At 36.0% G+C, this 27,991-nt stretch overlaps 1 protein-coding gene across 30 annotated transcripts in view; it reads left to right on the top strand.

Annotated features, from left to right (window-relative positions):
* Nucleotides 1-27,991, top strand: part of MARCHF1 (membrane associated ring-CH-type finger 1) — an 830,557-nt gene that overhangs the window by 746,731 nt on the left and 55,835 nt on the right. For all 30 annotated transcript variants that reach the window (XM_074040707.1, XM_074040716.1, XM_074040714.1 and 27 more), the window contains one exon: nucleotides 23,244-23,424. In XM_074040707.1, coding sequence (XP_073896808.1) covers nucleotides 23,244-23,424 — 181 coding nt within the window. The remainder of the gene's footprint in view (nucleotides 1-23,243; nucleotides 23,425-27,991) is intronic.

Here is a 27,991-nt window from a genome sequence, read left to right as displayed (position 1 = left end):
GAAAATGTACTTTTCTAAGGGAATAATTCTTAGGATGCAAAATCATAGCACTGTATGTTGGATTGCCTCACCTGCTGTAGAGCCAACATGGAAAGAATACTCTACACCAGCAGTTCTAAAACTTTAGTGAACATCAGTGTCAACTGCAGGGCTTGTTAAAATGCAGATTCCTGGACCCACCCTTAGAGTTTCTGATGCCCTTACTCTGGGGTGAGGCTCATGAACTTGTATTTTTAAGATGTTCCCAGGTGATTCTGAAGCTTCTGATGCAGGAACCACACTTTGAGAAACACTAATCTAGGCTACAAATCATTCCCATGCTTTAGATAGGAAGAGAAAGGAGAGAAAAGAATCTAAAGAATGTATTTGAAAAGCCAAATATCTGTAGTGTTTTATCATATTCCCTTGAATGATGACACAGAGCATGACTAGGTTCCATTCCTGTACTTCACATTGTTGGACCAATACAGGATGGGTTATGTCACCAAAACCATAGTCTGGCAAAGCCCCACCTCTGCCAGGAACTCAAATGTCATGGTTTGGTTATTGCTTCCATTCAAATCCACTTCCTCATTTCAACTACTTCCATTTCTATCAGTGAGTCCACAAATTTCCTGGATTTTCCATTTTTGATCTTATTCCTTCCATATGGGATGTGTCCAGTCTCCAACAAAGTACTGTCATTTCTTCCTCCGGATATTGGTGTCTGATCTGTGCTTTCTTTCTCAATTCCAGTGTTCCATTCCAGTCCTTCTCTACACTTTCCATCTCCACCACATCCACTTTTTAGCCCACTAGCTGTTTTGTTAAGTACTTTTCTAATGGGATAAAATCAACAGAAATCAATTCAAATGAGCTTAAACAAGAAAGGGGTATGTTAACCACACGAACAGTAAAACAAAGTATACAGATCGCTTCGGGAACTCCAGAAACAATGTGGTTCTCTCACTCTCTCTCTCCTTCTCTGTGAGAGTCATTTCCTCCAACTGCAGGCAAATTTCCTATATTTAGAAGAGGGAAGAGATAGTCTGGCCAGACGTAGCTTCAGGCTTACATTTTATCAGCAGTGGCCTAACAGAAAAGAGAAATGTTCTTTTCAAGCACTTATACATGAGATCCCAGGGAAGGCATAAAATTAGCCTGCCCTGGGTCACATACCCATCTTTGAGTCAATCACTGTCACCAGGAGCATGGGGTTTTGTGCTTGGACCAAGTCCTTGAATAGGAAGGCTGGATTTAAAATGTAGCCATCGGCAACCCCTCTAAATCTTATGAATTGGGAAAAGGAAATTTCAACAGCAAAAAGAACTGCAGTAGTACCAGAAGAAGTGAAAAAAGAATTATGAGCAAGAAAAATAAGTGAAACAAAACAGTAATGCTCAACTACACCACCACCAAATGTAGTTCTTTCCCTCTTAAATGTCTCACTCCTCGTGTCCAAATGCTCGTATTTAGGCATGCTTCAATATGCACTTCATTTTTATCCTTCTTTATAAAGGTTTTCTAAGCTAGTCGGGTCCACAGTGATCTTTTCTTTCTTGGAAATCTCATAATTCTTCCAGTCAGTGTCATATATTCTCTACTTTTATGTGTGTTAGCTCTCTTTTCCCTATAGAAAAAGTTCCTTGAGCACAGGAGTCCTGTCTTACGTCTGTTTTGTGCCCTCCACAATACTCAGAACAATTCAGGCAGTGCTCAAACAGACCTTTTGGGACAGCTTCCTAATCAGTGAATGCTAACAGAGTAGACTTGCAGAAACCATGGAGACAATAATGGGAATTTGGTGTTACAGGGTAAAACAAGTAAGGAACATTGAATTCCGCTAATGGTTTCTTTAAAAGAGGAAGAGCCCAAAGGTAAGTGATAACTCCTGGGAATGTTCTAGCTCCAGCTTGGGTTGGATGGTGAATTTGAGGTTATGCTTTGTACCATTATGCTATAGCTTTCATATATGTTATGCATATTCTCATTTTTTAAATTATACTTTAAGTTCCGGGATACATGTGCAGAACGTGCAGGTTTGTTACATAGGTGTACACGTGCCATGGTGGTTTGCTGTACCCTTCAACCTGTCATCTACATTAGGTATTTCTTCTAATGCCATCCCTCCCCTAGCCCCCCACCCTGCAACAGGCCCTGGTGTGTGATGTTCCCCTCTCTATCCTTGTGTTCTAATTGTTCAACTCCCACTTATGAGTGAGAACATGTGGTGTTTAGTTTTCTGTCCCTGTGTTAGTTTGCTGAGAATGATGGTTTCCAGCTTCATCCATGTCCCTGCTAAGGACATGAACTCATCCTTTTTTATGGCTTCATAATATTCCATGGCGCATATGTGCCACGTTTTCTTTTCCCAGTCTCTCATTGATGGGCATTTGGGCTGGTTCCAACTCTTTGCTATTGTGAACAGTGCTACAATAAACATACATGTTCATGTGTCTTGATAGTAGAATGATTTATAATCCTTTGGGTATATACCCAGTAATGGGATTGCTGGGTCAAATGGTATTTCTGGTTCTAAATCCTTGAAGAATCTCCACACTGTCTTCCACAATGTTTGAACTAATTTACACTCCCACCAACAGTGTAAAAGCGTTTCTATTTCTCCACATCCTCTCCAGCATCTGTTGTTTCCTGACTTTTTAATGCTCGCCATTCTAACTGGTGTGAGATGGTATCTCATTGTGGTTTTGATTTGCATTTCTTTAATGACCAGTGATTATGAGCTTTTTTTCATGTTTGTTGGCTGCATAAATCTCTTATTTTGCGAAGTGTCTGTTTATATCCTTCACCCACTTTTTGATAGGATTGTTTGTTTGTTCTTGTAAATTTGCTTAAGTTCTTTGTAGATTCTGGATATTAGCTCATTTTTTAATTAAGAAATTGTGCCTAAAGCAAACCCTTCTAGCTCTGTCATCATATCTGTGTTTTCATTTATTTATCCATTTATATGGCAAATAACTATTTAATTTTTAATTCGTTCTGTGTCAAGACAATGTCTTAGAAGCTGGAAATAGACAGTAATGGTGTCATCCTTTATGAACTTATATTTCAGTTGCTAAGACAAGTAATTAAACAGGTAAAAGTTAAAAAAAAAATCTGTGAATGAAACTAAAGGAACAACTTTCATCTACTAGGGCATTTCCCTGAGGAAGTAATAACTACGGAGAAATCCAAATGAGAAGTAAGTGTAAGCCAAGCAAAGAGGAAGGGGTAACCTGTTCCAGGAAAATGATATGGCATGTCTGAACACCCAGAGATGAGTGAGATATGGTATACGAGGATTTCATTGTAGCCTAGTAGAGAGCCAGGGAGTGGAGGTGGGGGAATCAAATCATGGATTTCCTTATCAACCATAGTTAGGAATTTGGACTTTGTTCTAACAACAAAAATAAAGTTTCTGCAGGCCTTTAAAGCAAAAGGATGACACTATCAGACTTGTGTTTTGGAAAATCACTTAGGCTGCTCTTGGAAAATAGATTGGTGGACGCAAGACCAAAGACAAAAGCAATCAATTAGAAAGCCATGGCTGTGTCCCAAGGAAGAGAGGACAGTGGCTATGAGAATAAAAAGAGGTGAATGAATTTTTAAAAATTTTTGAAACTAAATCAAGCAAGATTTGGTCACAAATTACATACACATAATCGACTCTCAGGTTTCTGATTTAGAACACTGGGTAGGTAACCACACCATGTACTATCAAGAGTGAACATTGTTTGAGAGAGAGATTTAAAAAGGGAGGATGAGTTCAGTTTGGGACATGAGAGTTTCAGGTGCAAGACAAATATCCAAAGAGAGATATTCAGGAGGGAGATATAGGCAAGGTCTAGAGTTCGGAGGTGAGATCTTGATTTAGATTAAGATGAGTAAGTCTTGAGTAGCTAGGTGGTGACTGTCAAGATCCCCCATGGGAATTCTGTAAACTGAGATGTGGTCTTAAAGAACTCTAACTAGCAGCATTTAATATTCCCCGGGAAAGGGAAAGAAGCCAACGGAGGGAAGGAACAGAACAGCCAAAAAGGCAGACAGAAACTGAGGAGTCTGTAAAGAAAAGAGAGAGTATGAAAAGTGGAGGGAGAGGTAAATTCAGAGGCCTTTTTTGTTTTTGTTTTTAATTTAGGGGACCCTTGAGTCAAACAGAGAGCCGTTGAAGATTTGGAAAATTGAGAGGCTCAGTTCTTTATTAAATTTCCACAGGGAAGGTAGGAAGGTATAGGACCTAAAGTGGAAAGATTGGCCATGGAAGGGAAAATAGGTATGACTTTTTTTGCAATAGAAGTAAAAGAGAAAAAATTAAAAATGTGGATATATGCAGGTCTATAGATTTTAAATGTTTCCATTTGATGGCCTTCTAAGGTCATCTGTTCAGAGTAAGGGAGTTGGTTGCAAGATCAAACATCCAGTGAAGTTTCAAATAAACTACAAAGAATTTTTCATTGGGATGTACTCATGCTAAAGAAGTATTCATTGTTTATCTGAAATTCAAATTTAACTAGGCTGGACATCCTGTATGTTTTTGCTAAGTCCAGCAATGCTAAACATAGTAAGATAGATAAACATGGGTGAAAGCCCTGTCGAGGTTGGTAACTAAGGGTGTATGGAAGCACAAACTGCAAGAAGTATAATTTACCTCTGCAATACATCATTCAAATGCAGAGACAACCAAGCAAGGCAGCTGACCATGAATCTAGGGGAGTGGTATCATAAAACATTTAGATTTCCTGTTTCCCCAGTTTCATGTGTGTATCTTCAGATGAACCTGAAATTTCATAACAAAGAAAAATGTGCATTATAAATAAAATTTTTGAGTAAAATTATATTTTAATGAGTAGCTTTGCTCTCAACATTTATTTAGAGAAAAAAATTACACTTCCCTTCACCTTAATCTTTCAGACAATTTAGTCATTGGGAAGACTGAGTTTATATCGTCTAGGTCACTTTCCCATTGGCTCTTGGCAAACCCTTGGAACAGTAGCACACGTTATCATCTATCACATCCTTGAACATAGTGTTTCCTGGGGCAGCCTTTTTCTTTTCAGAGTCTCTAAATGTGAGAAAGTTCTTTGTCACATTTAATATTTAATATCCAATATTCAATCAGTCAGACTCATGTTTTCTGCCTGTTGGTCCTAGATTTATATTCACTCAGTAATAGATATTTTTTCAGCTTTTGTTACTTATTCAGTTACTTCTCCCTATTATTTTTTCTGTACAAAAATGAGACTGACATTCTATTGTCAAAGTCTGTTCTACAGGTGAAAGATAAGCTGTTCAGTCTTCAGTATTCAGGTGAGAAAGGTTACACTAAGCAACCGAATGAAGCATTCATTTCTAAGAGGTAACAGACTCTTAGGAAAGTTCAGATTTATTCTCTTATGTTTTTGCCTTGGTTTTGCTGAGTCTTGTCAGAACAAAGACCAACCATTCTCCTGTTGATTTTAATAAAATCTGAGTTGGTAGGAAATATAGGTGTGAACTTTGTTGGTAACCTGCCAAAGCTGAGTTCCTTGGGACTACTCAACGTAGAGTCAGGACATCTTGCTTCCAACTTTTCTTTCTACTTGGAGTGGTCAGACTTGAAAAAGGTAAAATGGCTCTCTCTTTATTTATAGGATCATAAAATGAGAAAAATGGTATGTGCTTTGCAAATGAATACATTACTAGCATAATTCAATGTTTTCAAACTAATTTATTTCCTTGATATGAATACTTTTTATCACTGCAGTTGTCAGTAGATATTCAGATATACCCTGTGCTACTGTGCTTTGCAGAGTAAGCATTTCTCCAACAAAGAGAAGAAAAATTGTTTATGACGCCACATTTTATGTTATAAATGTTTAGTATTATTTTATACAGCATTTTAGCTCAGTAATTTGTACTTTGAATGGATAAAAAATGAATTAAGACACTGACACACACACAACTTATGAAAAATAACTTGAAAAAATTGTAGAAATGGCATTTTGTCTTTTCTTTATATATTTTAAAGATATGCCTTGTTCTTAGCAGGTTTTTTTTTCTGGTTGTTTTCAGTTTGGGAGATAATCTTTCCAGGGATGAAATGACAGTATCATCAATAATACTGATTATCTTGACTGGCAAATTATCTTACATGACCAAAACCAAATGGATTGATTAATTAGTTTCTAATTTAGCTAAACATGTCACTCCAGTTTTTAGAAATAGCATGTATTCTGAGGGCCAATTATTTAACAAGTGGTGCCTTTAGATAGAAACTAAGAAAAATAGACATTGCTTTAAAAACCATATTAAAGTAGATTTGAATATCAACCAGGAATTTTCTAATCTCAGAAAATTTCTAGCAAAAATAGATGGAAGTATGATGCTCATTCAGATATGGGTCAGTATTTACATGTTATGAGGCTATATTGTGCTCCATTTATCTTTTCCTTGATAATTTCTAGTTTGTTGAATATCCAATCATATAGAAGTGCAAAATATTGAAGAGGAAGGATTATGAATTAGATAGAGTTTATCTACTTCTTAATTTAAGAACAATATGTGTCCAGAATTACAGTTACATTGAACTATGTGCTTCCTTTAATGAATTTGTATCTGTTTAGCAATATGAAATTCCTCCTCTGTCTTAAAAAAAAAAAAAAAGAAACACCTTCTCTCTTTTCTCACACATACAATTCATTTTTAAAACTATTGTGTGTGCATTAAATTTAGATCCCCTATACATTTATACAAACAGAAAATAAACATTGTGTGTATAAACATGAATACTGGGTACAGTGTTTGTTGCTACCAAATCAGGATATATAGCTGAGAATTTATATGTAGCTTGAACATTTTCTCCATTTCTAATTACCACAGTTAGGTTATCATCTTCCCTATAACTATTGCAGAGTAGTTGTATATTTATTTCAGATCTTCTGCAGTTGGTATTTAAGTAGGTAAATTTAAATACCGGTATCTAATTTGGTTCAGAAATTAAAATGCCCTTGCAGAGACCTCAACGAGTTGTCTTTTGCTCTTAGCACCCTGACAGCCCTACACACGGCACAGTATCCTCCTTCCCACCTCTGTCAGATACAAGCACTCCAGGAGCATATTAGTTCTCCTTCATTCACTTCCAGGTTTATGCAGAACTGAAGATGTCATAATTCAGAAGTGTCTGTGTTTGGCGATAGATTTTAGTGTCGACGTTAAACTGAGAACTTTCTTCTTTCCCTGAAGGTTACCCAACAAGTGCTAATCAAAACCTCTCCATGTTCTGCCTGATTTTTACCAGCTTGTTCTTATTCGGCCCCTCTGAGGCCCACTTTAACAAATTCTGATGTCTTTATTTTAGAAACTCTTTTATCTAAATTAGATCATGACTCTCTGGGGGTGTAACCAAATTAAAATGTTTTGCCACACAGTAAGAGGGTCACAATGGAGAAAAAAAAAAAAAAGAGGAATAAGGAAAAAATAATCATTACCGGAATGAAATAGAAGCCATATATACTGTCAAAATGCCCCGCACATCAGAGGACTCCTTGTTCCAATCAGCATCCCACAGTCTCAAAAGTCCACCAGTTAGAGCTAGAAAAGCCCAGAGACATCATCTCACCAAGTGGTTCTCAACCTAGGCTGCGTGTTACACTCACCTGGGAATTTTTTTTTAACGCTGCCAGGATTCCCTCTAGATGGCTTGAAAGTGGTGCTTCAGCATGGGTACATTTTTAGAAGCATGCCAGATAATTTTAATGAGCAACCGAAAGCTGAGAACCACTGATTTCTAGCCTAATCTGAGGTGAACAAATTGATGCCCAAAAGATACGTGTGTATGTGTGTGTGTGTGTGTGTGTGCATGTGCGTGTATAGCAAAAATATATATGGAACAGGAGGTCTCCTTGAGTGTGTCTCTTATAATTTAGACACACCAAAAAAGAAAGCTGGGGGCTAGCAACTGGTACAAATTTATTTTCCTTCAGCTCCTGAAGCCATCTAAAATATAGGACAATGGTTCTCAAACTTGACACACTTATTGATGGAAGTAGAAAATACAGTGGCTTTCAACAGCCTTCATCTTGGAATGACCTCAAATTTCTCATTGGTATGGAAAATTGCAATTCATTTTCAAATGACACTTTGCGGGGGAAGCTCTAAATCCATGATTCTGTAAGTAGAGTCCCTGGACTAGTAGCATCAAAATCACCTCGGAAGTTTTTAAACATGCAAATTATGAGGCCCCAATCCAGATCTATTGAATCAGAAATGCTGGGTGTGGAACCTAGCCATCTAGGTTTTAACTGACCCTCCCTGTGAGTCTGATGCATGGTAAAGTTTGGAAACCACTGAAGTAGAGAATACAGATAATAAAACAATCAATTGCAATAGAGTGTGTTCACTGTGCATGGGGATAGGTAGAGGGCTTTAGGGAAAAGGAACCTAACAAATCTGTGAAAGGACAGTAAAAACACAAAGCAGAATAAAGGAGGTGAGCATTTGTTTGCTGAGCTTCTGTTAAAAATTATTTGACATACTAAATACACACATATGTGTTTGTGTGTATATGTGTATATTGTGTGTGCATGTATGTGTGTTTTCATCAAGGACAGACTGCATATATGTGTAGGCCTAGGCTAATGTGTATGTTTTTGTCTTTGTTTTTAATTTTAAAAGCTTAAAAAGTAAAATTAAATATATATATTTAATATTTAATTTTATATTAAATATAAATAATTTTATAATATTAAAATTATATATATATATATAATTTTTTTGAGACAGAGTCTTGCTCTGTTGCCCAGGCTGGAGTACAGTGGTGCGGTCTCAGCTCACTGCAACCTCCACCTCCTGGGTTCTAGTGATTCTCCCTGCTTCAGCCTCGCAAGTAGCTGGGGTTACAGGCGCCCACCACCACGCCCAGCTAATTTCTTGTATTTTTAGTAGAGACGGGGTTTCGTCATGTGGACCAGGCTGGTCCTGAACTCCTGACCTCAGGCGATCCACCCGCCTCAGCCTCCCAAAGTGCTGGGATTACAGGCATGAGCCACCACGCCCAGCCAAAAAATTTTTAAATAGAAAAAGCTTGTAAAATAGGAATAGAAAGAAAGTACATTTTTTCAACAGCTAAACAATTTATTTCTGTTTTAAGCTAAGTGTTATGACAAAAGAGTCAAAAAGTTTAAAAACATTAAAAAGTGTATAAAATAAAAAAGGTAAAGTAAGCTAAGGTGAACTTATTACTGAAAGAAGAAAAATATTTTTTATAAATTGAGTGTATCCAAGTGTACAGTGTTTATAAAGTCTAAAGTAGTGTACAGTAAGGTCCTAGACCTTCACAGCCACTCACCCATCACTCACTGACTCATCCAGAACAACTTCCAGTTCTGTAAGCTCCTTTCATGGTAAGCACACTATACAGGATACTGCTTATTACACTTGTCATTACTGTACATTTTCTATGTTTAGTTGCTCAGATACTTATTGTTGTGTTACAGCTGTCCACAGTATTCAGTACAGCAACATGTGGTACAGGTTTGTAGCTTGGGACCAACAGGCTCTACCAGGTAGACTAGGTGTGGAGTAGGCTACACCATCAGGTTTGTGTGTGTTCACTCTGTGATGTTCACACAATGATGGCATTTCTAACGAGGCATTTCTCAGAACATATCCCTGTCATTAAGGGATGCATGGCATGACTGTACTTCATAATGAAAAATTTTGACCAAGAAGGATAAAGGTCAAAAGATAATGAAAGGACAAGGAGACAAAATGAAGGACAGGCATTGCAAAAGGCTCAACAGACAGTGAAGAGTGTTGAGAAGAGTCAAACAAACCTACAAATGCAGGGATTTGAAAATGCAAATGATGCAGTTTTGCCATTACGTTTGCACCAATCAAATAAAATGTGGTTCCTTCCTCTAATTTACATTTTCCCAGTGTATAGGGAATCCAGAATGATTCTTACATCATTTAATTACCCCAATTATTATTATTATTATTATTTGAGACAGAGTCTTGCTCTGTCACCTAGACTGGAGTGCAGTGGTGCAATCTTGGCTTTCAATGGCAGATGATAAGGTAAACCAGTTTTATCTTCTGGGAAACTGTAGCAGAATCTCACATACCTAAATAGAATGTCTAAATACACACACTTGCATAGAATATAGATGTATACCATAGCTGACATGAAATATGTTTTATATACTTAAAATTCAGATAATACAATATATTCCTAGAATATCAGTGTATCTGAAGGAGGAGGGGAGCAGAAAATACTTTTCTGTCCTTGCAATGACTAAGTATATTGGGATATAAAATTAATTGTAGGGTTGGCACCTGCAAGTTTATATTTCTGTAAAAACATAAATGACAGTATGTAGAAGTCTTTTGGTTACTATGGAAACAAAATGCTACAAAAGTTACTCTGGAAGCTGGACAGGAAGGGAACTAGACCCAACTCAGTATCTACTGATAACTCATGGCATGTTTCCAAATCGTTCAGATATATAACTCTATCAAATTTATTCATGAATCTATTAATTAAAGAATGAGAAAAAAGTGAAGTAGAATTAGAAAAATATAATCTTTGTATTTTAATATTTGTATTGATTATTAGTTTGTATTTACTAGAAATAAAATTTAAAAATAGAGAAAACTACTATTTTAATATAAACTTAACTGCAGCATCACTATTTCGATTTTGATGTTTCCTTGTAACCTTTTTCCATGAATGTAATTTTTAAATTAAGATTATACTGTGTTTTACATTATATCACTCAATGACAGAGTTTACACTTCATACACAGCTTTTGGAGAATGAAAGGTATCAGAAAAAAGTCTCAGTGGTTTTGCCTAACTGGAAATTCCATTCTGTCAGGATTCTGAATAAATAAGCTTTTGTAATTTTATTTTTGTAAGGCATTTTCATTTGGTTCCAGAAAATTATATTTTGTCCTATTTGAAAGGTAAATAATTGGGAAAGGGCCAGGCGTGGTGGCTTATGCCTCTAATACCGGCGCTTTGGAAAGCCAAGAAGGGCGAATCACCTGAGGTCAAGAGTTTGAGACCAGCCTGGCCAACATGGTGAAACCCCATCTCTACAAAGAAAATACAAAAATTACCCGGGTCTGGTGGTGCATACCTGTAATCCCAGCTACTCCGGAAACTGAGACAGGAGAATCCTTTGAACCCAGGAGGCAGAGATTGCAGTGAGCTGAGATTGCACCACTGCACTCCAGCCTAGGCGACAGAGCAAGACTCCATCTCAAATAATAATAATAATAATTGGGGTAATTAAGTTATGTCAGAATCATTCTGGATTCCCTACACACTGGGAAAATGTAAATTAGAAAGAGGAAGGAACCACATTTTATTAGATTGGTGCAAAAGTAATGGCAAAACTGCAATTATTTTTGTACCAACCTAACAAATTATATGTTTGTAATTTTACTGCTATTTTGAGAAGTATCTTTTAAATATGATCATTCGTTGAACTATCTCAAACCCAACAGAGTAGCAGCTCTGAGAAAGTCTGGACTACTTCCTTATTCTTTTCAAGACTACTGTCTCCACGCTGAGTAACTAAGTCAAAAATCAAATTATGAGCATGATTGTTTTCAAGTGGTAATTGTGGGGGCAAACAAATGCTCAGAGGCCCTGTAAATAAATGACTTTTCTTTTTTTTTTTTTTTTTTTTTTTGAGACAGAGTCTCACACTGTCACCCAGGCTGGAGTGCAGTCATGCAATTTCAGCTCCTTGCAACCTCCGCCTCCTGGGTTCAAGTGATTCTCCTGCCTCAGCCTCCCGAGCAGCTGGGATTACAGGCACGTGCCACCTCTCCTGGCTAATTTTTGTATTTTTAGTAGAGATGGGGTTTCACAGTGTTGGCCAGGCTGGTCTTAATCTCTTGACCTTGTGATCTCCCTACCTCGGCCTCCCAAAGTGCTGAGATTTCAGGTGTGAGCCATCAGCACCCAGCCAATAGATGACTCTTGAGCATCTATCCCCAGGAGCTTAATTGAAAGCCCAAAGTCAGCTTGGTCCATCCTTTGCTCTCTTCCTCCATAGCTCGTCCCCTTTCCTTTTCCCAAATTGATGCCTAAGTTCTACCAACTCTAAGTTTATAAAATATCTGTTCTCTTTTTCCGTTTCATTCTCACACTATGACACTAGCTTTTGTTCTCATTGTTATTGACTTTGACTATTGTAATAGTCTCTCCCTGTTTTCCCTTTTCTTTCTAATCTAACATGCCAAATTAATCCTTCTAATAATTTTACTTTTTATGGGCAAATACTTTATTTATCTTTATTGTGGTCAAAAAAACACTTAACAGGAGATTTACCCTTTTAATAAATTTAAGTGTGGAGTACGGTATTTACTGTTAGCTATAGGCACAGTGTTGTACAGCAGATCTCTAGAACTGAATCATCGTCTTGCGTAATCAAAAATTACTCCCATGGAATAACAACTTCCCATTTTCCCCTCTCCCCAGCCTTTGGCAGCCACTATTCTACTCCCTGTTTCTTTGTGTTTGACTATTTTATACATTTCATATAAGTTGTATTATGTGATATTTATCCTTCTGTGAGTGGTTTATTTCATTTAGCATAATTTCCTCAAGTTTCATCCAATGAACAGCCAATCCTGTAGCAAATGGCAGTATTTCCTTCTTTATTTAAGGCTGAATAATATTTCATTGTGTATATATACCACATTTTTTGGAGACAGGGTCTTACTCTGTTGCCCAGGATGGAGTGCAGTGGCATGATCAAAGCTCACTGCAACTGCAATCTTTCGGGCTTAGGCAACCTTCCTGCCTCGGCCTCCCAAGTAGCTGGGACTACAGGCATATGACACCACACTCCACTAATTTTATTTTATTTTTTACTTTTAGTGAGGACAGGGTCTCACTGTGTTACCCAGGTTGGTCTCAAACTGAGGTCAAGCAATCCTCCTGCCTCGGCCTTCCAAAACGCTGAGTTTACAGGCATGAATCACTCGCCCGGCTTATACCACATTTTCTTTCTCTATTGATAAATTGATGGACATTTAGGTTGTTTCCATAGCTTCACTCTTGTCAATAATGCTGCAGTGAACATGGGAGTTCAGATACCTATCTGAGGTCCTGATTTCAATTCTTCTGTATACTTAGAAGTGGGATTGCTTGCTCATATGGTATTTCTATTTTTAATTCTTTGAAAAACCTCCATGCTGTTTTCCATAGCAGCTGCACCGTTTTTATTCCTTTTATTTATTTATTTATTTATTTATTTATTTATTTATTTATTATTATACTTTAAGTTCTAGGGTACATGTGCGTAATGTGCAGGTTTGTTACATATGTATACTTGTGCCATGTTGGTGTGCTGCACCCATCAACTCGTCAGCACCCATCAACTCGTCATTTACATCAGGTATAACTCCCAATGCAATCCCTCCCCTCTCCCCCCTCCCCATGATAGGCCCCAGTGTGTGATGTTCCCCTTCCCGAGTCCAAGTGATCTCATTGTTCAGTTCCCATCTATGAGTGAGAACATGCGGTGTTTGGTTTTCTGTTCTTGCGATAGTTTGCTGAGAATGATGGTTTCCAGCTGCATCCATGTCCCTACAAAGGACACAAACTCATCCTTTTTGATGGCTGCATAGTATTCCATGGTGTATATGTGCCACATTTTCTTAATCCAGTCTGTCACTGATGGACATTTGAGTTGATTCCAAGTCTTTGCTATTGTGAATAGTGCCGCAATAAACATACGTGTGCATGTGTCTTTATAGCAGCATGATTTATAATCCTTTGGGTATATACCCAGTAATGGGATGGCTGGGTCATATGGTACATCTAGTTCTAGATCCTTGAGGAATCGCCATACTGTTTTCCATAATGGTTGAACTAGTTTACAATCCCACCAACAGTGTAAAGGTGTTCCTATTTCTCCACATCCTCTCCAGCACCTGTTGTTTCCTGACTTTTTAATGATCACCATTCTAACGAGTGTGAGATGGTATCTCATTGTGGTTTTGATTTGCATTTCTCTGATGGCCAGTGATGATGAGCATTTTTTCATGTGTCTGTTGGCTGTATGAATGTCTTCTTTTGAGAAATGTCTGTTCATATCCTTTGCCCACTTTTTGATGGGGTTGTTTGTTTTTTTCTTGTAAATTTGTTTGAGTTCTTTGTAGGTTCTGGATATTAGCCCTTTGTCAGATGAGTAGATTGCAAAAATTTTCTCCCATTCTGTAGGTTGCCTGTTGACTCTGATGGTAGTTTCTTTGCAGCAAAAGCCAAAATTGACAAATGGGTTCTAATTAAACTAAAGAGCTTCTGCACGTTTTTATTCCTAACAGTGTCCAAGGGTTCCAACTTCTCCACATTCTCAGGAGCATTTATCTTGTTTGGGTTTGGGGGTGTGTGTGTGTGTGTGTGTGTGTGTGTGTGTGTGTGTGTTTTGATGATAGCCATTCTGATGGGTGTGAGGTGACATTTCACTGTGACTCTGATTTGCATTTCTCTGATGATTAGTGATTTTGAACACCTTTCCATATAACTGTTGACCATTTGTATGTCTTCTTTAGAGAAATGTCTTTTCAGTTCCTTTGCCCATTTTTTAAATGTAATCTTAATTTTTTATTCAAATTGTGTGTTAGGTTCCTACTCCAAGCAAATACAATTAAAGTTAGTTTGTGTGTGTGTTTGTGTGTGTGTGTGTGTTGGCACTGGCTGAGGGAAATACAAGACTCTGTGTAATCTTTATTTTTCAGCATGATATCTCACTATTAAAATTGTATTATTAATTATATTAGTATATAATAATGTGGTATCCATTGTATATAATAAATAAATATACAAAATATGTACTAAATATTGTATTTAGTTGGAGTAAGAACTTTCATGTTCTTTTCATACTTGGCCACATAATGTTACCAAATTACCCAGTCAATCCTACTTCTAAGCGTTGGCTGAAAACATCTTCTATGCCTAGTGTAGTCTACCAACATCCTTCTCCATCTGCCATGATTCTACCCTGAATTCAATTCCAATTCCCATGCCACACCTTCCATTAAACTTTAACCACCCTCCCCTGACCCCAGATCTGAGATGATCTTTCTCTCCTTTGCATATAACAGCACTTGATATGGCACACATCCCATTTTAAATGCATCCTGCCTAATTTTGCAGTTGTCTGATGCATAAACTGTCATAGTATAAACTTCTTAAAGGAAAAAGACTGAAACTAATTCATCTTTATATTTATCATAGAACCTTATAAAACCTTGCATATATACATATGCAACAAATTATTTGTTAACTGAATGAATGAATGAGTGAATACATGAATAAAAATTGATCATTCTTCACTCAATGTGGTTGGAACTGCTGTAAAACATCAGTGTTTTTCACTTACTTGCCTTTGTAGAAGAATTCATATGCAAAGGCATGTTTCTAATTCAATGCATTTTTGGTTATCTGTAAATAAAGTGCCTGCTTTGTCAATTATCCATGGCAACTTGAGACTTTCTTTGATGTAATGCTCAGCCAGATAAGATTAATGAGTGGACAAAATTGAAAGGAAGTCATGGTTGAGGATGAGCTTACAAAAATTCAAAGACTTAGCCATCACAAAAGAAAAAAAGATCAGAAAATCAGTTTGAATTAAGAATTTCTGCCACATGCAGAAAAGAAAAAGAGTAAAAGGTTATAACTGCATAATTTTTCTGATAGCTCTGTTATTATATATATATGAAAGCCTTCTTCTGTATCTGACCACATATATTTCTTTGATTATATCTACATATTAAAGCCAAATGAGTTTTTATTATCTGTCCCTTTGTTTGCCATTTTACTTCAACGTATGCAGCTAACAAAAATTTAGCCTAATAACTTTAAGCACACTTGCTTAGAAATATCTCTAGTTTAATTTTGTCAGTCTTACAAATATACCTCAAAAGATCTCAAAGCTGATATAAAATGAATATTTATGACATATGCAAATGTAGAGAAAATCATAACCTTCGGATATTCATTCAATACATATTATCTATTTACTTATCTACAAGTCATCAAAATAGTAAGGTAGGATCTGGAAAGATAAATGGCACTGGGGAAACTCATTTCCTTTATGCAGAAATACATGGTCCTCTAAGCTAACCAATGAGTATAGAGAGGGCAGTAAAGCGATGGTTAACAGGGAAGGGATTATCCTAAAAGACACAATCTAGCTTTTAATTTCTCCTGATTTGGAGGATTTGGACAGTCTGAACTGATCTTAAGATAAATAAGAAAGATCTATTCTATTGCTAGATACACTGACTGGGACTCCTAGGGCTACACACGTCAATAGAGGGAATGGGAGAATCTAATGTATTTCAAGAGCCCATGGAGACCTCTCAGAAAGTCTTCAAAGAGCCTCTGGCCCACTATAAGACTGAACCACTAGGCTAGATGAGAATAGAATCTCAGTGGGAATCCTCAGTCCCAAGCAGAATTTAAAATCCTAGTATCAGTGGCATCGAACCATCTCCAGAGGGGATGAGACACCCAGGGGAAGCAATTCCAATAGCACCTTCCCAATCCATTTCAGAATTCAATGTCTATGAATTCAAATAAGACTTGGCCTCCTCTGCTTTCATTATTGACCAAGCAAGGTGATCATTATCTTCTTCTCCGCTGTTTTCCATCACTGTGATGTCTGGTGGGGGAAAAAAAATGTGGCTGATTACTTGCGACTCTTGGATCAGCTCCAGAAATAGTTAGGAAAGCTAGGGACATTGCCATGTCATTGTCTTTGTTGTTGATCATTCCCTACAGCTCTGTGCAGATGGTCTGAGGTTTTGACCAAGTCAATGGTGACAAATTAGGGCATGAAATTAAACTCAGGAAGTCATGCTATGTAGCAGCTTTTTTGAGTTGAAAATATTCCTTTGAGAAAACAAAACACTTTTTAAAAATCTCATATGTATGAAGAACTGTCACTCATCTGCAGATGTAAAAAAAGAGTACATATTCAGAATGATGAAACTTATGATTACAAAAATAATATTATCTGTTAGTAAAATATTTTTATTCCTATATCATAAATGTATTTTTAACTTGAGTTTTCAAGGTATTTTAAATCTCAGGCTAAATGATGGCCTAGGATATCTATCTTCATTTTTGTTAAGGAAACCTTTGAAATCTGGCTTATAATACCTTTTTGTTTTAAGTACAAAAATGCATGCTGGCTCCATGTCAGTAAGAGTAGCTGGAAACAGCTGTTAGTCGGAATGATATTAACTACTGTCCATCTTGTTCTCTGTTTATGAAGTATGTTACTTCTCCTTTCTACTGCAGATCAGTTTGCTTGACTTCCTCTGTTGCTCAGATAGGGTATAAAATTGTTACACCTCAGTTTAGTTCCTTAAATGCAAATTAAAGGGTTCATGGTATATAAAAGGATCACATATTTCTCACTTTCACTATAAGTGAATTTTCCCCAAACATAAACAAAACACTGGTCATTGGTAACAACTTCTGAGAATTGCCATATCCTCTGACTAAGCTGGCTTTTTTTGGTCTATGTTCTGTAAATGTTTAAATAGAAGCTTAATGAAAGCCAGTCCATTATGGTCTAGTGCTTTGCCATCTTTATCCTGACTTCTTAACATTCTCATAACTTAAATTACTCTGAATATCAATACAAATCCACAGAAAGATCCTGCCTCCACAAAATTATTAAACATGAATTTATTCAGCTCATAATTCCAGAACTTGCATGAATGAAACAGTTAACAAACAACAGAGACTGTTTATATGTGTGGTATATGCTTTAAGAGCAATGACAGCTCAAGAAATAGGAGAGAGCATTATAGAGAAGGAAAAACTAGGGGCTGTTTAATTAGGGATGTGAGTCTGAAATTTAGATGAGTCTTAATTTAGATGAGGTGTTATTAAAGGAGGGAAAATATCAAAGGTATGAAGAACATACTTGAGGAAATTCTCAGAGACAGACTTTAATATAGAGAATGCAGTACACTCAGGAAATAATCATCTGACCATTAATTTTTAAAAAGACTGCTTTTAGTAGACTATTATGCTATAAAATGGGACAAGAGTGGTCATAGACTATTAATAAGGATTAAATTAAGTGATCAATTAAATGACAACACTTAATAATCATATGAAATAATTGATTATTAATAATTATCACTTAATTGATCATTTACTTTAATTCTTACTAACAGTCTGTGATCACTATTCTCCCATTTTACTGATGATGAACTTGAAACACAGAGATTAAGTAATTTAACACGTATAGATGGGCGGAACAACAAATATAATGCTAATTGTATTTTCAATAGCCACACCAGTGTCTCCCAACATTTTTTAAAACATGCAAAACATGATAACATTTGTGAGTCAACCAGGGTGAACGGACAACACACCAAGACCTCAAAACTGCTCTCTAAGCTGACAGGAATCAAGATCTTGGCACAGCAGTAACTTATTTGGGGCAAAACCCACAGCTTATTAGCTGTTAAACTCTGTACCATGCTACTGTGGTTGTATGTCAGAGACTCGTGGAAAATATGCCTGCATAGGTAAGGTAAACTCAAATTGTACAAGCTCATATGAAAAGAAGGTGAAGCAGTTTGGGTTTATATGATTGGTGATAGAGTTCTTGAAGAGTGGCAGTATATTAAGAGGATCTAAATAACTGCATATCTTAAGAATGATTTCCTAATGGAAGGAAAACAGTCTTAAAGATACTTTGTGTCTCTGTTGACAATTCAAAGCCACTAAGACATAGTTGTGGGGAAGAAAAGGAAGAAGATATGAAAGACACTGAGGTGTCTGATTTTCTTTGCATATAGCAAGAACCAAGAAAATGTGCGTGAATGAAATGACTATTGAGTGAATTTAACAATTCCAGAGTTGCATAATACTATGGCCCTCACAAAGATTTTTTTTTTTAAGTGATGAGTTTTAAAAAAAACTTATGAAGAAAAAAATATGATTCTACCAGTGTCAGGAAACCTTGGCAAAGGATGGGGACAGGGAATACTAAAGACCATTTGAAGATATGTAACACCAAAAAAAAAACCCTACTTTTCTTAAAACTGAAACATTAAGGCAAGAGATGTGAAGCATACACACACACACACACACACATACACACACACCAATCTAAAATTTAATTTGCTGCATAGCATTATGTGGTCTGCTATTCACACATAGCTAGAAATTATGTAAAAGTAAGAGTTTATTCAGTCATAAATGGTGAAAGTCTCAACATATGCTAATTAGATTGCAAGCAGACTGGTAAAATACTAAAATGCCAGTAAAATCTGTGAATTCAGCTTGTAACTGTCACTAGGTGACAGATACCAATGTGGATCACCAATAATTTTATAGAATCATTCAATTCCCAAGCCCCAACTTCCCATCAGGTAAAAATGTACCAAAATTATGAATATTTCACAATGAAATTTTATTACATTATTGAAATCAGCTTTTCTACACAATTATTCTGTTAGAAAAGCGTGTTTATGTTTTCATTACTGTGTTTCCACTTATAATTCAGTGATTGTGATTTTTGTGAAGTATATCAATTTAGGAATTATTTAATTCTCTCTTTAATGGCACTATCAAATTATTTTTATTTCTAGTAGATATTTGAAGTTGATATTTAGCTTTTAAATTCATTTAGAACAATCTCAACATGGTTTGAAAAGACTCCTGGGGTTCAACTTCAGCCAGATAATTTGGAAAAAATTCAAAATGCTAAAAATATGTAAAAATAAATCATGTGAAATGGGAATGAAAAATGAACCAAGTTTTTTATTTCCCCTATGGGAAATAACCTTAATTTTATGACAAAATGATATTGTTAGTGGTGCTTCAGGTAGTAGTTTTAGCAGAAATTTTTAAAAACAACTTTATGAGACATAAGAAGCTGGATGAAAGTAAACTGGTCAGGTCAGTTTGAACTCAGTAATCAGTGGGGTCTTTGTTTAAAGCAGTTTATGAATAAATTACTTTTTCAAAGTCAATGAAAAAATCAGAACTGCAAAATATTTTTCGTACCTATAGAGCATTTGACACAATCTTCTTTTAGTGATGAACTTATCTGATAGCATTAACTGCAGTTTTGTTTTGTTTTTTTTTTTCAAATAAGAAATTTTGTTCTTGGAAGCAACAGGAATTAATGCCAGGCCAAGCAGGGTTTTCATTTTTATTGTGTGTTTCTCTATGTACCTTTACTTGAGTTTTATTGTTAATTGCAGAGGTTAGAGTGATTCATTTTGTAAAATTTGTTTTTATTATTGTCAATAATATTAATACATTGTCTTTAACTCAGAATCACATGTGTACTTTAAGGCAGAGATCTGTGAACATTTTCTGAAAGGGTCAGATTGTAAATATTGAATTGAATCATTTTCCAGATAGTAAATGTTTTAGTTTCTACAGCCAGATGGTCTCTGCAGCAACTACTCAACTCTGCTGTTACTCTGCAAACACAGCTCTAAACAATACATAAACCAGTGGGTAAGACTGTGTTCCCATAAGACTTTATTGATTAAAAATATTCAGTGGACAGAATTGGGTCATAGTTTACTGACCCCTGGTTGAAGAGATTTTCTTTCTGTGGAGGCAGGAGATGGATGTCCAAGGAGTTAAGAAATATCAAACTCTTATTGTGTATAATTCATTAGATTTTAGTGGCTCCAAAAGTAAATATTACAACTTAAGTGTTGGAGACGCCTCTATTTACTTTTACTGACTGCTTTTGTAGTAAGTCATTTTGTTGACTGAATTCAATTCTATTCAATTTACATCTACTGAACATCTATGCTATGACACTAAACGGGCAACAAGCATGATACAAAGTGTAACAAGTCCAGTTTCTGAGGCCTAGGTTTGGAGAGAAGCTATTTCAGGTTATTATATTAAAAATAGGCACTCAGATAATTTTTAATTTTCCCTTAACACATTGGCCTTTCATATGTAGTGCTACACCCAACGCGGCTGCTTCCTAAATTAGTTCAGGGGGAAGGGGACATTAATATTGACTTTCCTTGTGTTCTCATCCCAGCACTTCCACCCCAGAACTTTAGATGGCAGTGTTCCTTTTTGCTCACTTTATTTTTACTTAAGAAATTCATTCAAAATCCTGGTGTACTCTGTCATACTGTTTTACTTTGAGGTCTCGGGGAGTGTTGGGTTTCAGTTCCTGTATCTTTCTGCACTATCTGAGTGAGCAGCCATTTCATTTCCCCTGGGGAGAGAGCTGATGTATCTATATCTATACACACTTTATACACTGTAAAGGAAAGAACAGTAGCAGTGATTCATACATTCTTCCAGTCTGCCATTGTAACTTAGGTGAAAAAAGTAATTATGTAGATTTTCTTTTTTAAGTTTAAATGTTACATTGAACATTAATATTGCATTTTGTAAAATTTTGTTTTAGATTTAGGGGCTACCTGTGCAGGTTTGTTACATGGGTGTATTGCATGCTGCTGAAGTTTGGTCTTCTAATGTTTCCTTCACCTAAGTAGTGAACATAGTACATCATAGGTAGTTTTTCAAACTTTACTTCCCACCACCCTCCCCCACTTTAACAATATCCAGTGTTTATTGTTTCCATCTTTGTGTCCCTGCGTATGCAATATTTAGCTCCTACTTATAAGTGAGCATATGTAGTATTTGTTTTTTTGCTTCTGTGTTAATTCACTTAGGATAAGGGCCTCCAGCTGTATCCATGTTTCTGCAAGAGACATGATTTCATTTTTTTATGGCTGCATAGTATTCCATGGTGTAAATGTGCCACATTTTCTTTATGCAGTCCACCACTGATGGGCATCTGGATTGATTCTATGTCTTTGCTATGGTGAATAGTGCTACAGTAAACATATGAGTGTCTATGTTTAACAAATTTAAAGCAACATTTCTAATGAAAGTTATTAACAATGTCTAACTGCTGGTTACATCATTCAGATTATTAAAGGGCTGAGATTTGAATTCACCAGCTAAAGTTATGGGAGACTTGTCTTATCCAAAGAGAAAAATAAATTACTTTTTAAAATCTGAATATGAGATAAAATGATTTTAGAATGCAAATCTGTGAAACTAGAATTCATAGTAGTTCAGAAACTGATTCAACTCAATTCATTGGTAGATGTATTTATTAGCATTTTTAAACAATAAGATTTGCTGTACTCAAATTTTGTGTGATCAGTGATTTTTGTGATTTTTTTAGACAATGATGATTATTGACAGTTTAGACCATTTGTTGTGACCAAATAGGTGTGCATCTTCCTAAGAACATATCTGTAATATTTTCAAGCTAAGACTTCTTGTATTAACTTCGTTCCTTCATTATACCTTAAAATTTTTTGAGAACTTTTCCACATTGGTAAGATACCATATTTAATAAATTTTATGCCATGGTCTGATATTATTGAAGTAACACAATAAAGTTTACCAAACTATAATATTCCTTAGAATACTTAAAACTCGTAACTTTTTTATATGAAATCGCATAGATAGTATCCTATTAAATAGATTAAATTGGAGACATAGCACAATAGTGGTGCTATTAAAATTGACTTCCATGTATGAATGAAATGACAGTGCATTGTTGATGTGCTGGTGTGTAATGCACAACTTATTACATGATTTGAGTCCAGCAATGACCATAAAAGTAAAAGTCAATTAATACAGGTTGAGTATTCTTTTTCCAAAATGGTTGGAGCTGGAAGTGTCTCCAGTTTCAGTTTTGGGGGGATTTTGGAATATTTGCATATATGTAATAAGATATTTTGGGTAGGACTAGAAGTGTGTTGGATTGGGGATTTTTTTTTTTTTGATTTGGCAATATTTGCACATATATAATGAGATATCCTGGGGATGCAACCCAAGTCTAAACACAGAATTCATTTATGTTTCATATATACCTTGTACACATAGCCTGAAGGTAATTTTACTTTTCCCTTCGGAGTAGTGAATAAACTTTGGGTTGTGCACCTATGTTTTGACTAAATGGAATTTTCTACTTACGGCATTGTGTTGGTGCTCAAAAAGTTTTGGATTTGGGAGCATTTCAGATTAAGGATTTTTAGGTTAGGAATGCTTAATCTGTATTGGTCATAGATTTGGTTCCAGCATTAAAGTTGGAGTGAAATGTCCAAGTGTTCTGAATCTTAGGTTGCTGTTTCTAACAGCCCTGGTATAAGCAAGGGCAGAAACAACACAGGTGAGAAATGTTCTCTGGGAAATCTCATGCTGGCTGCTGCGTCTTTCCACAGAATCTGTCACTGCGAAGGGGATGAAGAGAGCCCCCTCATCACACCCTGTCGCTGCACTGGGACACTGCGCTTTGTCCACCAGTCCTGCCTCCACCAGTGGATAAAGAGCTCAGATACACGTTGCTGTGAGCTCTGCAAGTATGACTTCATAATGGAGACCAAGCTCAAACCCCTCCGGAAGGTACAGTATCAATAGGAATTGGTTTGGGAGGGACCATTTGCAAAGCAGACTTGTTTTAGAAATCTATTCCCTTTGCCAGTAAGAGTCTTCTAATATGCTAATATGCATTAAGGGTACGTGTCTTGTGTTGAGCTCATTGCACAAAATTCATCCAAGGGTTTGCAGATAATCCTTCCTTTCTTCTATGTTTTTTTTTTATTTTTTTTTATTTATTATTATTATACTTTAAGTTGTAGGGTACATGTGCATAACGTGCAGGTTTGTTACATATGTATACTTGTGCCATGTTGGTGTGCTGCACCCATCAACTCGTCATTTACATCAGGTATAACTCCCAGTGCAATCCCTCCCCCCTCCCCTCTCCCCATGATAGGCCCCGGTGTGTGATGTTCCCCTTCCCGAGTCCAAGTGATCTCATTGTTCAGTTCCCACCTATGAGTGAGAACATGCGGTGTTTGGTTTTCTGTTCTTGTGATAGTTTGCTAAGAATGATGGTTTCCAGCTGCATCCATGTCCCTACAAAGGACACAAACTCATCCTTTTTGATGGCTGCATAGTATTCCATGGTGTATATGTGCCACATTTTCTTAATCCAATCTGTCACTGATGGACATTTGGGTTGATTCCAAGTCTTTGCTATTGTGAATAGTGCTGCAATAAACATACATGTGCATGTGTCTTTATAGCAGCATAATTTATAATGTTTTATATTCTAGAGCTTCTGATTGATATATTACCTTCAATGCTTTTTTAAAAGTGTGCGTACATAATAGATGTATATATGTATATGCATGCAAAATGTACTTGTAATTCGATGTAATTGAATTGATGAGAACTATGATAGTATTGTGCTTACGGAAGCCAATTCCCAAGAAGGTTACATGATACATTGCCTTAAGCAACATCGACTCATCAAATTTCTTACAAGTTATTTATTAGGTAATAGAAGAGAATGATTTCTTCTATAAAGTGTATACTATTTATGTTTGCTTTTATTTGGGAATTGGTTTAATGCCTCATGTGTAATTAGAGTAGGTAGAAATAAACGATACTATTTTCCATATTGTGCATCAGGCTGTAAGAGAGAGGTAAGTGTATTTTGTATCTATAATGTTTGTCTTCAAATTCCTCATTCGTGTTGTATTTTTCTAAAGAAAAAAGGTAAGACTGTAAGTCAGATACAAAGTTAGTGTCTCACTCAAAGCCGCTGAAGAACAACTTGTAAACAATACAAACAAGGACGATGAACTTTATATAATTCATGTTTGATAGCTGGACTTCTGGATTTTAGCATGTAACTTATTTATCTTCTTGCCTAACTGTAGCCTCACATATACGGCTGCCTCAGTTTCCAAGGGAGAATATTAAGACCACAGTTTAAATGATGAACCATCCTAGAGCTGCTTTCTTTATTTAAATTGAATGCAAAGCGAAAGTTATAGGACATTGCCTGGAAAGAAACACAATGGGTTCCAGAATGAGCAGAGTTGAAATGCAAACAAGAATATTCTAGTACATACCTGATTGCTGGCTAACCATTGCGATTCTTCATTAATTCTGTAAATTGTATATAGAGAGAATCACATTCCTTGCTTTTGCGGTAGCCTCAGTTTTTAAAATCTACAAATGGTTTATAGCCATCGAAAATAACGCATAGAATTCATTTAGGATATGCATGGTCTTTTCTTAACAATGGAGTGGCCTGAGTGCTGCAGGGTAACACTGTTTTTCTAGGGCCCAGAGGTATCAATGCCAGAAATAGAAATGGACCTTGATTCCTTGCCCTTTGTTTCGTCCGCTGGACAGATGCTGAACACTGTCTGCGGTAGTTAAATGACATATTGTACTCCATGATTTTCTAAATGTCTTTTCTTAGTCCTCAGGGAAATACAAATTATTTCATAGAATCTATATATTTCTTCATTTTTTTCTCATCTTAAATTTACATGAAATTTTCATTTCAACTTTGTCAAATACACTCTTTTAATTTGAGGGCCACAATCTAGGATAATAACATATTCTAATTTTCTCTTCTTTACTGTATCTATCACCACTACTCATTTTTTGTTTAATTAAAAAACATGATGCTGAGAAGAAACTTGAAAAGTCTTTTTATTACACTGCCAGCTTTTGTAGTATCTAGTATACCCTTTCAATATAACTTTCATCCTTTATTAATATTCCATTCCTAATAATTTACGACTCTCTCAGGAAATCTTTTTTTTTCCCTCAACAAACACACTAATAAACCAGAGAAAGGCAGCAAATATTTCTATCTTTTTAAATATTCATGATAATGGATCAGGCACAGTGGCTCACACCTGGAATCCCAGCACTTTGGGAGGCTGAGGCAGGAGTATCCCTTGAGCCCAGGAGTTTGAGACCAACCTGGGCAAAAAAAAGTGAAATCCTGTCTCTACCAAAAAAAAAAAAAAATTAACCTGGCATGGTAGCACACACCTATAGTTCCAGCTACTCAGGAGGCTGAGGAAAGAGGATCCCTTGAGCCTAGGGTTTCAAGGTTGTGGTGAGCTATGATTGCAGCACTTGCACTCAAGCCTGGGTGATGGAGCCACACCTTGTCTCAAAAAAAAAAAAAAAAACAATTCATGATAACGAATGTGTCACAGCAATCTAGTGGGCACCTATGTACCTACTATCTATTGATTAATATCTTAGTTTCTTCTAAAAAAAATCTTCTTTGATTAATTTGAATAATTAAGTTGAATAATTTTATTGATTATTAATATATCAATATGTTAAGCATTGATGAAGGACAGCATTTCAACATTGTTTTTAATAGCACTTGTATATGTATAGGGGTGTTAGAATCTGATCCAAAGGTTGCTTCCCCAGCACCCACAGATGTATTTTATTTGAGCCATGGGTTAGTTACCAACGTTTAAGCATGTAATTATTTCATGTGCAATTCCATATATGTGAATTTATTTGAAAAATCACAGTATCTGGCTTTACTGGAACCACATTCCCATATGACAACAACCAGTGGAGTCAAGTGGTGTCTAGCCCCTTTAAAAAGGGACTTGCTTTCAAATTCTTCACAGTTCTCAGCCTTCCCGCTCTTTCTGATCCTGAGACCGTGTGCCATCTCCACTCATCTGTGTACCTCTGTGGCACTTGTGTAGGGATCTGAATCTTCAACTTCTTTTCTAACACATGAGTCCTAGACATGAGGAACATGCCTTCTATTCCTCCCTCCATGATGCATAGGCTTTAAAAACCTAGAGAAAGTATTCCAACGTCTCACTTTCCCCTTTAAAAATATGAGGCACTGGAATAATACTTAAGAGGCAGTAATCATAATGATGACCTTCTCAGTCATCAACCTGAGTCATCACATTCTGAGGTGATACAAACCATACAGATATGAGGCGTTTTAAAACTGTTCTAGTTGGGCTATTTTGATGGCACTAAGATTCATCAAGTTTTCTTTCGGTAGTTTCTAAACAGTTACAGAGAATGCTAGGTATAGCATTTGGTTAGAATATATTTGAAGTACATCCAATTAATTGCCTTCAACTTGGTAATTCTATTACAGTTTATAACATTCTAAAGAACAACCCACATGAAACAATTAATTTAGCTAATGATGTTGAATTTCTGCCATTAGCCAATGCAGGCAGGAGATTCTGTTTAGATGAAATGACTTCTTAAAGTAGAAAGGTACAATTCTGCATAGAAAGGTGCAAATCTTCATAGGCAAACCTTGGGGCTTAATGGTTAGTTTCTAAAGATATCAGCAAAATGTTAACTCATTAATTGCAACTCTTACTCCACCAAAATCTAGTTAGTAAATTCATCAAGGTATTTTAATGTTTCCAGAAGACAATCTTTAAAGTGAAAATAAAATCAAGTGCTTATTCAAGGAAAAGCAATCTTCATCATCTTTAAGTCAGTAGCCCAGCTACTTTTCTAACACTCAATAAAAGTCTCATTAATCTGCTAAGTTATCCAGGGTCAGAAATAATTCTGAGGGCTCAGAAAAGTCAAAATGTCACACACAAAGAAAGCATAGTGACCACTCAGTGCAATTGGAAAATGCACTCAAGATCAACTAGGAAGCATAAACTAATTTCCTATTCTGAAGCTGAAGAATTGCATGGAGTTCATATTTGAGTTACTCCTGACTGGGCGAAATCAAATGTTAAATATGAAACCAAGTTTATGAGGATAGCAAATACTACTGATAGCTGTCTATCTCCCCAAATATATTTTTTCTATTTTCTATATAGAAACTATTTGGCAAATGTACAATACAGGATATGTAACTCCATGTATCTTTTTATCTCTTGTCTCATTTGTAGAAATAAAATAAGATAATGAATAAATTATCTTTGCTTTAGTAATGCTTATGTTGAGCCATATACACTAACCATTTTTGTAGATCAAAAATAGTTGAAAATTGGAAAGTTCGTAGAATATAAGTTCTGTGTGAATTAACTATGTCAAATAAAAAAAGTAGTCATCTTGGTATTTCTACTTTTCCACTATAATTATTTACAGTGCTGTAGTTGACATGCCTATTTTTAAAAATGAAGAACTATCT

The sequence above is a fragment of the Macaca fascicularis genome, chromosome 5 (assembly GCF_037993035.2).
Source record: "Macaca fascicularis isolate 582-1 chromosome 5, T2T-MFA8v1.1".
NCBI classification, from domain to species: Eukaryota; Metazoa; Chordata; class Mammalia; order Primates; family Cercopithecidae; genus Macaca; species Macaca fascicularis.
The sequence above is the reverse complement of the archived record's forward strand: the minus strand, read 5'-3'. Positions and strand labels throughout refer to the sequence as shown.